General features: G+C 48.1%; 1 protein-coding gene across 1 annotated transcript in view; it reads left to right on the top strand.

The window, feature by feature from the left end:
- The window catches only part of PLXNB1 (plexin B1), a 55,303-nt gene extending 41,123 nt beyond the window's left edge, over nucleotides 1–14,180 (top strand). The window contains exons 21-37 of the mRNA XM_041426021.1: nucleotides 996–1,172; nucleotides 1,504–1,652; nucleotides 2,034–2,134; nucleotides 2,899–3,116; nucleotides 3,302–3,480; nucleotides 3,984–4,050; nucleotides 4,609–4,755; nucleotides 5,230–5,407; nucleotides 6,215–6,318; nucleotides 6,961–7,045; nucleotides 7,747–7,913; nucleotides 8,260–8,420; nucleotides 8,656–8,803; nucleotides 9,527–9,591; nucleotides 9,673–9,748; nucleotides 10,091–10,165; nucleotides 10,689–14,180. Of these exons, the coding sequence (XP_041281955.1) occupies nucleotides 996–1,172; nucleotides 1,504–1,652; nucleotides 2,034–2,134; nucleotides 2,899–3,116; nucleotides 3,302–3,480; nucleotides 3,984–4,050; nucleotides 4,609–4,755; nucleotides 5,230–5,407; nucleotides 6,215–6,318; nucleotides 6,961–7,045; nucleotides 7,747–7,913; nucleotides 8,260–8,420; nucleotides 8,656–8,803; nucleotides 9,527–9,591; nucleotides 9,673–9,748; nucleotides 10,091–10,165; nucleotides 10,689–10,793 (2,202 nt within the window). The 3' untranslated portion in view covers nucleotides 10,794–14,180. The remainder of the gene's footprint in view (nucleotides 1–995; nucleotides 1,173–1,503; nucleotides 1,653–2,033; nucleotides 2,135–2,898; nucleotides 3,117–3,301; nucleotides 3,481–3,983; nucleotides 4,051–4,608; nucleotides 4,756–5,229; nucleotides 5,408–6,214; nucleotides 6,319–6,960; nucleotides 7,046–7,746; nucleotides 7,914–8,259; nucleotides 8,421–8,655; nucleotides 8,804–9,526; nucleotides 9,592–9,672; nucleotides 9,749–10,090; nucleotides 10,166–10,688) is intronic.
- The last annotated feature ends 1,525 nt before the right edge of the window (nucleotides 14,181–15,705 follow it).

Raw genomic sequence — 15,705 nt, 5'->3', positions numbered from 1 at the left:
ATTTAATCCTAATAAACTGTTTGTATATGAGAGATTAGTACTACATTATCCCCACATCCTATTCTCAGCTGCTGACTCTATCATAACTACTTCAGTTTCCTCTAGAAGTAGCTAATGAGTAAAAGAATCCTGCCAGTGGGGAAGTGAAGGCAGGAAAATCACTCATTAAAGATGATACAGAAGAGCACAGTGACTCTATTTTTACTGTACATGAAAGAAAAAAATGTTGAGGTATTTCATTTGTATGAAAAGGTACTTTTCAGTCCGGTACTCTTAAAGAAAGTAATGGCTGCAGCTGTCGGTGCAAATTCTCCACATGCTCTCTTTTTGCATATGGGTAAAAAACTGTGAGGAGGTAAGAGCATAGAAATGCCTAGACCACTGCCATTGGAGTTGAATGCATCTTGGAGATGTAGGGCAGTTTGAGAAAACTGGAAGAGAACTTTAAAAGACAAGGAGATTGATCTGTCAACCTGTTGGGATACCCTGACAGGGCTCTGGGCTTAGAAAGCATTAAAGCATAAAAATGTAATTAACATCAGTCAGCATGGTTTTATTTAAAAAAGAAAAAGTCTTAATCTTCCAAAATTAAAGCAAATAAGAGAAATAGCACAGATATGTTACACCTTTGAAAGGCATTGATTGACTCAGCTGAGTGTGCAGGTTAACTGACATGAGATTACCTTTTTAAATATACAGAGTGAAGAGCTAAGCTTAGCTGGGTTTCACTGAAGAGCCTTAAGAGGACAGGCTATTTATAACTGTACTTATGCAGCGTGCTACAGGTCCTAAAGCTAAATCTAAATCATATGCAACTGAATTTTTTAGCTTACAAACTTAACTCCTGTGGCCTATTCATGTGTGAGCCTAAATAAAAAAGAAAAAAAGGCTGCTTTCATCTCATGGCATTGGTCTCCTCCTCCATCTTCTCTGAAGCCATGGCAGTACATAGTTGTTTTTTCACTGATCTCATGTGTTGTCCAAATGTATTTCAGGGGGAAAATCTAGATCTGGCTATTTCCAAGGATGAAGTTATGGCTATGATTGGGGAAGGCATCTGTGTGGTGAAGACACTAACAAGGAATCACCTCTACTGCGAGCCCCCGTCGGAGCAGCCGGCCCCGCGGCACCGCACCAAGCGGGAGGGCACGGACCTGCTCCCAGAGTTCACGGTAGGGAATCTGCAGCTCTGCCAGCAACCTGCTTATTTCTTGAAGCATGTGCAAGAAGTGGGAGTGGGATGTGAAGTTAGGAAAGGTACAAGCCCTGCTGAGGGACAGGGGAGGTAACAGGGGTGTCAGGGAACTGGTCTTGTTGTCAAATTCTGCTCCTGAAGGCTAAAGTTGCCTGAAAGTAAACAGTATAGCTGGGCTATGTGCTGTGGGACAGCTCTTCTGGGGGGCTGTGTGCCCCCTGTGCTCATTCTGGAGAAGCCCTGTGGCTTTGTATTTCATTCCTGCACAGAGGAATGGAATCATCATGGCAAATGCTTTCTTCTTACAGGTGCAGATGGGAAACCTGAACTTCCTCCTGGGCCGAGTGCAGTATGACACGGAGAGCCAGCTCACCTTCCCGCTGGAGGCACAGATTGGTTTGGGTGTGGGTGCATCCTTTGTGGCACTGATTGTTCTGGTCATTGTCTTCATATACAGGTAAGAAGTTCTGGCAAGGATGAGGCCTTTAAGTTCCTCTCAGTGTTTTTCATTGGGTGTCACCAAGTGTGTACATCCTGGACCTAAACAAGGTTACCGTTTTCTTTATTTTGTGCCAAATTCTGAGCCCCTGGTGATGTTGGATGCAGGAGGCATGTTGCATTGCTAGTCAAAGTCTGTACTGTGGTTCATTCAGAATCTCATGGGTGCTTCAAGAGACACATCTAGTTTATGGAACACTGTGTGGTGTCCTGCAAAGATGATGCTCTGTAGAAATTGCCTCAGTACTAACTGCCCTTGAGTCTTTGGCAGCAACACAGCAGTTGGCAAGGACAGTCCCTGGGCTAGTGCCACCAGGAACAATTTTGCTTCTTATTGCAGGAGGAAGAGCAAACAGGCTCTGAGGGATTACAAGAAAGTTCAAATCCAGCTGGAAAATCTGGAAACAAGTGTTCGGGACAGATGCAAAAAGGAATTCACAGGTCAGTCATTGAGCTCCTGGGTTTTTGTATCTTCTGGGAAACTTGGAGAACCACTCTCAACCCTACCTCTCTTCCCATTCCTGTGTACTTGTCTGCATAGCTCAGAGCAGGCAATAATTTATCCTGTGCCAGTGCATAGAAACATAGAGCCAAATTCTTCCTTTTTTAATTCTTTAATTCAGGGCACAGTGATTTATACAGACCTCTCTCATTCTCCACTTCATCCTCCAGACTCAGATGAAGAGCTAAAGTCGAGACAGCACTCTTGGAGGGATCTTAAGGACAACCACTAGCCCAGTCTTTGTGTAGGGCAAGTTGAATTACAGCCCATGTTCTAAGCTTATGAACTTTGCACTTCAGATCTTTACAACTGTGAGAGACCTGGGGCTCTGAAACCCTGCAGGTGACTGAGACTGTAGTCCCCAATTAATGTGTGAAGGAGTGAGGAGCAGATCTCTAATATTCTATCTTTGCTGTAGGTAATGCCAGTAACCACAGATGTGTGCTGAATAGTGGCTTCCTCTTTATAAAATTGGAAACCAGCTCCTGATGACAGTCCTCATGCTATTTCTCTAGCATGCCTAGTCTAGCTTTAAATGTTCTAGCAATGAGACCCCAATATGCCTCTTCCTGAGAGGAAACATCCTTCCTCTTTCTCAATCCCATGCTGCTGGCCCTGGTTCCTCCACTTACCTCATGCTCTGCATCATCAGTTGAGATCATGTCAGTTGTGTCATCCTCATGGGCATTTTCCTTTCCCTTAGACCTGATGACTGAGATGATGGACCTCACAAGTGACCTTGTGGGCACAGGGATTCCCTTCCTGGACTACAAGTCCTATGCAGAACGCATTTTCTTTCCGGGCCACCGTGAGTCCCCACTGCAAAGGGACCTTGACATCCCTGAGTGCCGACGGCAAACAGTGGAGCAGGGCTTGGTCCAGCTCTCCAACCTCCTCAACAGCAAACTCTTCCTCACAAAGGTAATGTCCCTCTCTCTGCCGGCGGCCTGCTGTGGGGTCAGAGCCACAGCACTGGCAGCAGGAGGTGAACAGTGTCTGTTAAGGTTCATTCCTTAATAGTTCTCTGCACTTCTTCTAAGAGCCAGCAGCTGTGACTGCTTTGTTTTCAGCAGATTCACACACTGGTTTTTCTCTCTCCTCACCAGTTCATCCACACTCTGGAGATCCAGCGCACTTTCTCTCCGAGAGACCGGGCCTATGTGGCATCGCTGCTCACGGTGTCGCTGCATGGGAAGCTGGAGTACTTCACTGACATCCTCAAAACACTCCTGAATGACCTTGTGGAGCAGTATGTGGCCAAGAACCCCAAGCTGATGCTGCGGAGGTGAGTGAGCCAGCCATGGTCCCACTGGCAGCTACCTGAGGGTAGAGGGACAGAGCCTTTTTGCTTGGCTGGCCAATGCTGAGAGGCTCTGCCAAGTCTTGTAATCCCATTTTGCTATTTAGAGGTCACTGGGTTCACAGCCATGCCATGTTTGGAAGCTAAACTGAGATATATCCCTGTTGAGATCCCCAGTAGTCTCTTATCTGGTTCATCCTTCTGATCTGAACACATTTCCCTTGTTTGAGACCTACCAGGGTCTTTCCACTGTTCCCTGCTTCTTGTCTCTCCAGTTCTGTAATTTGGTGCCTCCTTCAGGCTGACAAGTGTTTCCAATCAGCAGTGTAAAAAGCATCAACTGTGCTGCTCTCAAAGGGCTTTTTTTTCCCCTCTCCATTCTGTATCATGACTTAGTGTACCCTTCTTCCAAAGGGAGTGATCTTTGCCTCCAAATCTCCCCCGGTTCTGCACCATATTCCTGTGACCAACCTGATGCTCTCTTTCAGGACAGAAACAGTGGTAGAGAAGCTGTTGACCAACTGGATGTCCATCTGCCTGTACGCCTTTGTGAGGGTGAGCTCTTTGTCCCGTTGTAATGTAGAGGGGCCGAAAGAGGGATGACAGGCCCAGCTTTTTGCTTTGTGCCTCACTCATAGCTGAAATAGTGCCAGGGTCACCTTGTATTTCAGGGTGAGAAATAAGGGCTGGGCTGCTCACTGGGAACAGGGATTCTTAAATCAGTATCAATACCACTTGTTTCCAGGATGTGTCACCAGGTCATGGAGGCCTCAGTGTAGCTCCTTTATTTTGAAATACACAGGACTCAGGCTGGTCTGTGCACAAGAGGACAGATGCTGGTGTAATTCCTTTTCTAGAGGGCTGGGGAGGCAGCAAGGATTCTCTCAGATTAGTGACACAGAGGCAGAACAATGCCTTGGTCATGTGCATCTCTCTGGTAGCTGGACAGTGCACTTTTCCTGTGCACGGAGCAAGAGCTGTTGGCACAGGCTTTGTCTTTGCCTACTGTGGCTCAGCTGCTGTATCCTCAGTCCTGCTTGATATCCTTGTTTCCATGCCTGGGGCTCTGCTGGGAGGAGCAAGCTGAATTTCTCTCCTTCCTTTTCATGCCAGGATTCTGTTGGGGAGCCCCTTTACATGCTGTTTCGAGGAATCAAACACCAGGTGGACAAAGGGCCAGTTGACTGGGTGACAGGGAAAGCCAAATATACCCTGAACGACAACCGCCTTCTGCGAGAGGACCTGGAGTACCGCACTCTGGTAAGCACCAAATCTTCTGTCCTCTTTTCTACAGCAGGGCTGAATGTCTCTGCTGCCATAACCACAGCACAAGTGCAGCACATCCTGCCACTGTCTCCTGGGAGCCAGGTTTGTTCCAGCAGCACAAGTGCATAGATAATGAAGAGCTCTGCTAAATCAGGCACTTTTGCCCCAGGCTGATGGGAGCCTTCACCACACTCATCTGATGTACATGCTGTGCTGTGTCTAGAAATAAAGGGGTGACGTTGCTGATGGCACATCGAAGCTCCTGCCCAGTGCTCTAGAGCTAGCTTCCAGCTCTTGACACAAGGCTAAGAACACAAGACTGAGGTGTTTAACATCAGTGATGTTTTCTTTTCTGAATCTCCCAGTGAAAGGACTAGCTGTTAACTTGCCTGAATGCCAGCCATCAAAGGTGTAAATGTGTCGGATGTAATCTTATCAGCTGAGTAGCTGTGACCTTTTCTTCCCCAGACCTTAAATGCTTTGACACAAGCAGGAGTTGGTGCAGGAGGGGCAGAAGACTCTCAAGGGATTTCTGCAAAAGTGCTGGACTGTGACACCATAACGCAAGTGAAAGAGAAAATCCTAGATCAGATCTATAAGGGGACGCCATACTGTCACCGGCCAGACCCAGACACCCTGGACCTCGGTGAGCAGAGCTCTTTGGTGACAAAACCCAGTGAGGAAGTGAAGGAATGGTGGTTCACTGTCTGTGCACAGCACTCTGGCACATGTGGCATTTGTCATCCTGGGCTGAGTGTGCAGAACCACTGACCACTCTGGCTGGGCACAACAGGGTAACAGAAAGAGGCAGGGGTGGGAAGGAAGCAGTTGGGTTCACCCTCTTTCACTTCATGGTGTTCTTTGCCAGACTCAGACCACAGCAATGGCTTGGGCAAAGGGATATGGGAAAAAAGTCTGGAAAACGTGTAGGAGAGGAGGAGGATTTGAGTGCAGTGCAAAGATGCTGTGGGCATAGACTGGCACTTCCTGGCAGTGAAGTCAATGGCAGCTCTTAATAATATATGTCAGGGAGGATTTTGCCTGTGGTAGCTAATGAATGGTAGAACTTATATTGGGAGAGAAAACACTCAGTTTTCCATCTTCTTAATTCTGTTGATGAATAATTGTGACATTTAGGGATGAGAAGGAAATAGTAGCTGAGAAGAGCTGTGGGTGCATGTTTGTGGTTTGAACTATGTGCTTGAAGAGTCACAATCTGACAGAATTTGTAGGAACATGGGAGGCCATGATGCCACCTGTCCCTGTGCTCAGAGGGGTCTGTCCTGTGACTGCAGGACTCAGCATCACTTGCTCAGGTTATGTTGTCTGTGAAATAGCACAGGTAAAAGCTGACGAGGACCAGAGGGTGTTTAATGAGGTCAGCCAGGTTGATGCAGATGATGCCTTGAGTGAGCAGTTAATCCTTTCCTTTTCTGTGTTTCAATGGCTGTAGAGTGGAGATCAGGGCTGGCAGGTCATCTGATACTGTCCGACGAGGATGTGACATCTGTTGTTCAAGGAACTTGGAAACGTCTGAACACTCTTCAGCATTACAAGGTCAGAACTCAGTCTGCCATTGCCTTATCTCCCCTCTCATCCTTCTACACACTGTCAGGCTCTGTTTGTAGCTCTGGCTCCTGGTGGACCACTGTCAAAAGGTTGGACCTTTCATGCAGAGCATATTCAAATTAAGTCAGTGCTGTGGCTGCAGCCTGACTTCCTCAAACACAACCCTGTCCTTATCCCACACCTGAGATGTGGGCATGTGTAGGGCTTGGAAGGATAGGCACAAGTTCATACTGCAGTGAAGGTGATGTGCTGGATCTGTTCCTGTTCCAGGCCAGATCAGTTAGAACTAAGCTGCCAAGTACCTTCTAACCATGGAAAGAGGGATTTTTTTGATTACTTTGCACCAGTGTGTTGTATCTTGCAATATGTTAGTGCCTTGTTGCAACATGTTCTAGATCTGAATGACCTCAGTCCCTGAGTATTATCTTCATTGTGCTTTGAACATTTGTTCTTTAATTGGTACAGACAAGATTTTCTCACCCTCAGGAAAGACAGTGGTGGTGCCTCCAAATCCCTGTTTCTGTCTCTATTCCTAGTGATGGTACAGCCTGTTGTGCTCTACAAGCACTTGACTATTATACTGATGAGAAACATGCCCTTTGCTTTGAATATTGTTTTGCTTGTGTGCAGGTGCCTGATGGAGCAACAGTAGCACTTGTCCCACGCCTGACCAAGCACATCCACAGGGAAAATCAGGATTACATCCCAGGAGAAAGTGAGTTTGATGTCTTGTTCTCATAAAATTACTTCAAAGCACTTGAGTCTCTTGCTGTAGCCCCAGCTTTGTGCTGATACAGAAGGCTGACACATGCCTTGGAGCCTCATAGGATTGTCAGGATATGTGAAAGCTTGGTCAGCTGAGGTCAGAGAAAAGCAAAAGTGTGAGAACAGAGGAAGGCTGGGCTAGGTGTGAAAATGCAGAACAAGCACAGTTGTCTGACTCTCTGGGGCTGACCACAGTCTGCAACTTGCAGAAATCTTTATGCCTTCATGTGCTGAGAGGGATGATGGGATGTCAGGCAGTTTCCTTACTGCCTGGCAGAGTGAAGAGCTCCATGGATATTCCTGTGGCATGAGGGATAATAGCCACAGGCTACAGCTTAAGAGATTCAGATTGGATATGGAACAAAACTTCTTCAGCAAAAGGGTGGTTTGACCCTGAAACAGACCACTGGAGTAATGGGGGGATCCCTGTGTGGGTAGGTTTCCAAGACCTTGAAGGTTTTGGGTGAGCAAAGGCAACCTGCTGTATAGTTGGCAATGGTTGTACTCTGCAGAAGGCTGGATAGAGGCCTCCAGAGATGCCTTCCCATTTGTGTTTCTGTTATATTGGGAAATCTTTCTTTCTTGGCCTCACCTGGCCAAGGTCTACTGTGAGAGAGCCAACACTCATCTGTAAACAATTGCTTGATTTAGAAACACCAATGCTGGAGGATGCAGATGAAGGTGGGATCAAACTTTGGCACCTGGTAAAACCAACAGAAGAGCCAGAGCTTCCCAAGCATCGGCGTGGGAGCTTAAGAGACCGGGAGCGGGCCAAGGCAATCCCAGAGATCTATCTGACACGTCTGCTCTCAATGAAGGTGAAAGGAAGCACAGATTGTGTTGTGCTTGGGATCTTGCCTTCCTTCATATCTCCCAGCAGATTGCAGGGGTGTGTGTGAAGATGAAGCAGTACCTGCAGTGACTTTGAGGACATTTGAGTCTCCTCTACATTTTGCTTTGTTGACGAGGTTCTCCCTGGCCTCTGTTCCACACACCACAGGGGCCTCCTTTCTCCTTTGTTGCTGCTCCCTTCAGTGGGGTGGAGTACCCTTGGATGGGTGAGGGGCTGTCACTGACAAGACGAGGGTGAGCTCTCATCTTTGAGGCCCAGGCTCTCTACTCTCCTCTGTCTGTGCTGACCCTGTCCTGTTTGATTTTCCACAGGGCACTCTGCAGAAGTTTGTGGATGACTTGTTCCAGGTGATCCTCAGTACCAACCGCCCTGTTCCTCTGGCAGTCAAATACTTCTTTGACCTGTTAGATGAGCAGGCCATACACTATGGGATCACAGACCCTGAGACCATCCACATCTGGAAGACAAACAGGTAGGGTGTTCCTGAGGGCCCTGGAGGAGGCTGACTTGCTTAGAGCTTGCAAAGTGACAGCCACCTCTGCCTACTGGGGAGGAGTAAAATTCAAGTGCAGGGCAGCAGACCATAGAGTGAAGAGCTGGTTTTTCTGGGAGGGCAGAGCAGAGAGATCAGTAATGTGTAGCATATCTTTCAACACTGTGGCTGCTACTTCTGCTGATGCCCTTTTGCCCTTCTGTCCTCTCTACAGCCTCCCCCTGCGGTTCTGGATCAACATCATCAAGAACCCGCAGTTTGTTTTTGATGTTCAGACGTCGGATAACGTGGACGCTGTGCTGCTGGTCATTGCACAGACCTTCATGGACTCCTGTACAATAGCTGACCACAAGTTAGGGCGGGTGAGTACAGAGGGAGAAGGGACCATGGTTGGCACACAGAGTTGAGCAGTGCTGCCTTAGGAAGGTAATAATGTTTACATAGCACCATGGGGACAGCAGGCTAGGCTCCCCCTGCTTTCCATGTGCAGCTGGAGAGGAATGAGGGCTCCTGGGAAGAGAGGAGAGAGGATTAGATTTTATTGAGCAACAAGAAATTGTTGAGAAGTGCTCTTTATTTACAGCTTGCAGCTGTAAATAAAGCTACTTGGGGGACAGAGCTAAACTCCAGTTGACTGTGGCAGACAGTGAGAGTCACAGGATGCAACTTGGGACATTCAGACTGGCCATTAGAAAGGCTTTCCACCATCACTAGTCACCCTGTGCTGAGCGTGGAACAGTCCTGCACAGGTCACCAGAGATGGGGTGGGTGGATCTCTGGAGCACATCAGGCATCAGCTGTGCAAAGCCATAGCCAGTGTGATCTCATACTGGTGATCACCCAGCTCCAGGGGGAAGGCTGGACTAGGGATCCCAGGGTGCCTTCATCAGCACATCTCAGGGTACCTCAGACTGCATTACTAGAAGAGAGGTTGCTATTTGAAGTGCCTCTCCATGCAGAGGACAAAAAATTCCTGATCCCAAACGAATGGCAGAAAATAGAAGTGATGGTGTTACCTGCTGAGGTTAGTCCACAGCACAATAAAAGGAGCTTTTCGTAACCAATTCTGGTTTTGGATGTTCAAGGACTCTCCAATCAATAAGCTGCTTTATGCCCGGGACATTCCTCGCTACAAGCAGATGGTGGAAAGGTAAGTGGTGGATGTGAGGAGTTGTAGTTTCAGCAGTGAGGAGGAGGGACCATGCATTAATTCCTGTGTGCCCCTGTCTAGGTACTACGCAGACATTCGTCAGACCATCTCTGCCAGTGACCAGGAGATGAACTCTGCCCTGGCTGAGCTGTCACGGGTAAATAAAAGTGTTTCAGAAGTCACCTGGCCCCTCACCTCTGTATCCAGGAGAGAGTTATTAATGCAAAGATGAGATATTCCAGCTGAGTGTGCAGTTCTGCTCAGACACACTGACTGTGCCTAGTGGCTGCTCTGCACCACAGGGAGGGTGAGGGTCTGCCCAGCAAGCACTGGAGAGAAGAGGGGGTAGTCAAGGATTCAGGGCAAGAAATACATTGCTAGCAACTGTTGGTGAATTCTCTTTCCTGTTGCTTTCTTAATGAGTTGTGAGGACACAGAATTTGACAGGACAATTGTTAGGTGTCTCGCAGTTTTGTCTAATTTCTTCTCTTATAAACAGAATTACTCAGGTGACCTCAATTCCCTGGTGGCTCTACATGAATTGTACAAATACATCAATAAGTACTATGACCAGGTGAGTGTGTGTTTCCAGCAGGTATGAATATACCTTTCTTCTTCTACCACCCGAACAAAAAAACTACAGAAATTAACAATTAAGGGCAGCCAGACTATTCCAACCCTGTGTATTTCATTGGCATGCATAACTCATGTAATGAGTTTGTTTTATTCTTATCAAAGAGCAAGGGAGGAGATCAGCAAAAAGAACTTATCTCTGACTTGGAGGCTTTTGGGATTTCCTGTGCTTTTCATTTTTACTCCAATACCCAAATACTGTACTTAAAGAAGAAATGAAGTTAGTTCAGATTAATGTACTAAAGACTTAATTTTCAGGTGAGAAGTTTAGCATTCTTTTTGCCCTGTGAAGTCTGTAAGTTACTAGAATGAATCTGGAATACTTCTTTTGTGGTTGAGATTAGTTACTACATACCCACTCTAGACCAGAGCATGCTGAATTCCAGCTTGATGTTGTCCATAATGCATGGAGTTGGGTGTTGTGTGCTGGAGAAAGGCTGCCAGTGGGCTCTGTCTTGTTGCAGATCATTACTGCCTTGGAAGAAGACCCAACGGCACAGAAGATGCAGCTTGGATATAGACTGCAACAGATTGCAGCAGCTGTGGAGAATAAAGTCACAGATTTGTGACAGGCACAGACAGACTGCTCTCCCCTAGCTGAATGGGGACAGTGCTCATCCTAGTTGATAAAACAGGGTGTCCTGCTGCCATTGGAACCAGACTCTCCAAGGAACCTGCAGGTGACGTGAGCAAGGGGATGGCCAAGGCAGTACAAAGTGCAAGCGTCCTTGCATCTCAGAGAATATTTTTTTACAGTTTTTTTTTTTTTTCTTTTTAAAAGCAAAATGAAACAAAAAAAAAAAAAAGGACAAACTCTGGTTTTTCCCTGGCAGACTGCTGAGGGACCACACAGATGTTATGTGAATGTGCCAAGTTTGCAAACCATGTTATTGAAGAGCCAGGTGACAACACCGAGCCCTGTCTGTGGAGTCCTCAGCCTTGCATGGATGCCCTTTCCAGTGCTGGAACACTCCCTGCTGCCACCACTCACTTCCTTCGGGATCAGGAAGCTTTTTCTGGGTTGATCGCTGTGCTAACCTCTGTTTCCAGCTAGCAAGCACTCCTGAGAAACTCCTTGCAGCAATGTCCCTGCTGGTCCCAGATGTTGGATGTGGAAAGGAGAGTGTCCAGTGGCGAAGGTCTCTTGCTCCCCAGTGCTCTGGTCTCTGACAGCTCGTGTGTGGCACCTGCTTGGCTGGAATGTGCTCACCAGCATGGGTGTTTGCCATGGGGCCCCTGTAAATGGACAGCACCCCCTCACCCTTTCCCTCAGGACAAATTCAGTGTGAGAGTCGCTACCTGGCTCGCTTCGGTCTCCACTGACTCAGCTCGGATCTGTCTTCCTGGTTCCTTGTGGTCAGAGGTTGTCCCGCTCTTTGGAAAAGCACAACAAATGCCTTGTGCCACTCCCCCTTCCTCCAGTGTCCAGCTGTTCTGCTGCTCTGAACTGGACTTGTAAATACCCTCAAAGTTAATGTATTTAAATGCTAAAGGAGAATGTTTAACTTTGTGGCTTTGAGACAAAGCTTTTCTTGGAGAAGTATCTCTGTGCACTTCTACTGACAAACGTCTGTCAGCACTGGAGCAGTTTTCTCCGCTGCTTTGTCTGCAGGGATAACTTGTAGGTGTCTCTGTTGTTGTACCAGCAGCTCGCCTTTCCCCACGGCTCAGTCCCAGGCTCTCTTTGTGCTCTTCTCTTAGGCTTGCCTTACACCTAACTCTCAGCTCCACTGCTCAGGCTTTCCTGTTGTGGCACATAGAAGGGTTACTTGGTGAGCTGTGAACTCAAAGGAGCTGTCAAGCACAACCATGATGTTCCCAAGGAGAGTCTGGTGTCCTGCAAAAAGGAATGATTTGTGCGTGGAGGAGAGGCCGTGCAGCAGGCACAAGCACAGTTAGTTGGCAGCTGTCACTGGGCAGCTCCTCACTGCTCCTTCCTAAGTTCCTCTACCTTGTGAACAGTCCTCTGCCCTTCTAGGAGCTGATTTATAAGGGTGCTTTACTTGTTCTCTCTCCCGCTCGCCCCACCCCTGCCCCCCCAGCTGCTAATTCCACACTGATGTCCTGTGTGCCTGGGGCAGGTAGACAGGTCTGACTCCTCTGCCACTACTCTGAGGTGGTGATTGTGTGAGCCAGGAGGGAGCAGAGCTAGAACAGAGCAGGATGACATCCCTACCTCTCTTTACATTGCAAATAGCAGTAATTCCAGGCCTGCTCCATCAGCCCTGTGGCTTTGTGCAAGTGCTGTGCAGTTCCAGAATTGTCCTTGGAGCAGGCTAATGCTGGCCTCTCTTCTCTTCTGTGACACTCTCTCAGCAGTATAGCAGTAATCCCAGGTACGTGGTGTGCCCAGAGTATGAGCATCCCTGTGCAACCTTCTGCTCCTATCCTGCTGTACAGAGAGAGCAGCAGGGTGGCTGGCTGGCTGCTGCCAGGCAGAAATGGGGCTGCAGAGTTTGCCTCTTTCCCCAGGTGAGGACCAGTTAGGGTCTCACTCCTGCCCGACCACCCATTTCCACAAAACTTAAGGGAACTCAGCATCTCTGAAACATTTGTCTTGACTAAATCTGATTAAATTGGTCACACCAAAAAGTTGAGGAAAGGACTGCTGGATGGGAAAAAAACAATGCAATGCACGTTAGTAAAGCCCATTTCTTGAGGGACTGCAGGAGGAGATTCCTTGGTTTGAGACTGGTGCAGGTGTAGTGGTGGAGTAGCATTGTCCCCTTGTGTGTTGGTGGATGGACTTTCTACCCTAGGAAACAAGGCCTGGTTTGTGGCCTCTCCAGCTTGCTCAGTGTCTGCTAGAAGCCACAGAAACTCCCCTGGATTTCTGGCTCTACAGACTGTCAGTGTCTGCCCCTATTTTTGCAGAATTATCTCTGCACTTTCCCAGAACAGAGTGGCTTGAGGCTTAATTCTCATTCCACCTCCCACTGGTATCCACATTCTCCCTGCTTCTCAGTGCTGTTCCTGGATGTTGGAAATCGTCTGCTTTTTCCGAGTGTATCTGTGAAAGTCTGCTGTTATTAGATTGATAATCAAGACTTAAAAATAGAGCTAAACATAGGTGATTGACCTATTTAACATCTTCAGCTTGTCCTTGCGTGGCTGGACAGGACACACTGCCCGGTGCAGGTGCAGTGAGGGTGGACAGCTGGTAGTGCCCATCTCCCATCCATCTGTCCTCGGTGTTCTAGATACCAGCATCCTCCTCCCTGTGGACACACACTGAGGGCCCTCCTGGGATCATCTTGGCTGTTTAGGCGTGGCCCCTCTTATCTCCGTCCGTGCCCCTGTCCCGTGGCAAAATCCGTTTCTGTGGCAGGCTTCTGTTGCATTTAATTTTGCACAAAACAGGTTTTATTATGGAATTCCCTATTGCGGGGAAAACTTATTTATTTATTCCTCTTGATCCTTCCAAGTTTTTCCCAGTCTCTGCCTGATTCCACAACCAACCGGACATTCCTTGTCAAGGACAGAGAATCCTGTCTGGAAGTTCCTGTTTGCTCACAGGTAGCAAGTTCAGTGGGCACCAGCAGAGAGAGCCCTGCTACCGCAGCCTGCTGTGGGACACGGGGATGTCACTGCTCCAGCAGGACTCCCAGGACAGCGATGTTCCCCGGTGGCAGGCACCCAGCTTTATTTAGTGCTGTGGTCAGAGGGAGGGACTTGCTTTTGCCGTGGTCTGGGTGAAAGGCTGAGAACTCATCAGTGTTAAGATAAATCTCCGTTAGTGTATTTGAATGTCTCTCCCTTTGGCAGGATGAAGCACAGCTGGCGCCCACATGACGTAGATGTGAGAGCTCTTGCTTTCATCTGTCTGGTGGCAAATTTAGGCTGTACCTGAAAGCTTTTTTATTTTGGTAGAAATTATGGCTGGTTTTTTAAAATTAAAATAGAGGGTTCTTGGATGCTGCTGCCTTGGTGGAATGCCATCTTTTTCAGGGCGTGCCCTGGTTGCAGCAAGACAGCAAGATACTTTTTTTTTTCTTGTTTTTTCCTTTTTTTTTTTCCTTTTTTTTTTTTTTTTTTTTTTTAATGTGTGCCTTTCTTGTGGGGATGGTTATTTTGGTTTCCAGAACACCCAAGGCATTTGCTCTTGTAGTCGTTTTCCTGGTCTGTGTCGTGGTGACTCTGCTCTCTCCCAGCCTTGTGACTTGGTGTCTGTCTGTCTGTTATGGTATGGCCTGACCTGCATTTATGCCCTGCCACACCTTAGGTTCTGCTCAGAGCACCCAAGGTACTGTCTTTCTCAAGTTTGAATTAATAATTAATATAAAAAGCTTGAAAAAAAAATCTGAATTTTGTTACATAGTGTAATAACTGTTTGTAGATACTGTTCTGAGATGTAGGAATCTATTGGTGATATAAGAGGTTTTGTCTGTAAATAATCAGTTTAGAGTCAAAATGATTTTAATAAAGAGAATTCTTACACAATAATTCAATAAATTTTAATATACAACTTCTGTGTCATGCTGGTATTGCATGATGATGCAATTACACAGAATGTATTTGCCTCTTTTTCTTCCTAAGTGGAAACTGTACTCCGAAGCACCAGGACCCCGAAGCTGTGTGAGGAGCGAGGCTTCTCCCTCCTCCCTAGGTTGTGTTTCTTCAAGATAACCTTGTGCCAGTTCCACCTGCATTCCTCTGCAGTTTCCAGAGCTCAAATGCCATCCCTGCCCATGGGAGCAGGCAGCCTCCCTCCACAGCCACTCGTCTTGGCTGGCACTGGGGCCACATGGTCCCTGGCAGCTCTGGCTGTGGTCTCTCACTCTGGGTAAGGGTTGCTGAACCTTCACTGTTGTCCACCAGCGTGAGGCAGAAACAAGTGCTCCTAATTTACCAAAACAAATTAATTCTTAAATGAATTTCACAGCTCTTCCCAGACAGCAATCTGGCTCCCGGCCCATCTGTCCTCTTTTCTTCCTTCCCCTTCCTTTACTAGCGGAGTTTTGTACAGTGTGCCTCTCCCCCTCTTTTAGTCCCTCCTCTCTGTGCTCTGTGCGTTCTTGTTGCCCTTTAAGGGGTCACAAGGCGCTTGTCCCCTGCACGCTGCCCCGCAGGGCTCAGCACCCGGCCTGGCGCAGCCTCTGCCCCCTCCCTTGGTATTTTTAGTGCAGGGAAGGCAGGTGAGAGCAGAGGGGCACAGGCAGGGGGAGAACCACTCTGGGAGGCCCTGGCCTGGGTTTGGCAGCCTGGAGCTGCAGCAGAGCTCCTGCAGGCAGGGTTAACCCTTTGCTGCAGGGCTGGGGCCTGCTCTCTGCAGCCTCAGCCAGGAAACCCGAGCTGTGCGAGCCCAGGGCCCCAGCGAGGGGGAGGCCAGGCCGTGCCCAGCTCCGGTGTGAGGCTGCAGCTTGTGGCAGTGGGGGAAAAAAAATGATTCTTACTGTGTGTGGCCTCTTCCTCCCCTGTGTTGTGTGTGCTGGGACGCTCGTGTCCCCCCAGGGCTGTGGGGAGGATGCTGCTGTGCTTGCT

The sequence above is a fragment of the Onychostruthus taczanowskii genome, unplaced genomic scaffold (genome assembly GCF_017590055.1).
Source record: "Onychostruthus taczanowskii isolate IOZ18803 unplaced genomic scaffold, ASM1759005v1 scaffold9, whole genome shotgun sequence".
NCBI lineage: Eukaryota > Metazoa > Chordata > Aves > Passeriformes > Passeridae > Onychostruthus > Onychostruthus taczanowskii.
This window is presented reverse-complemented; position numbering and strand designations above follow the sequence as displayed.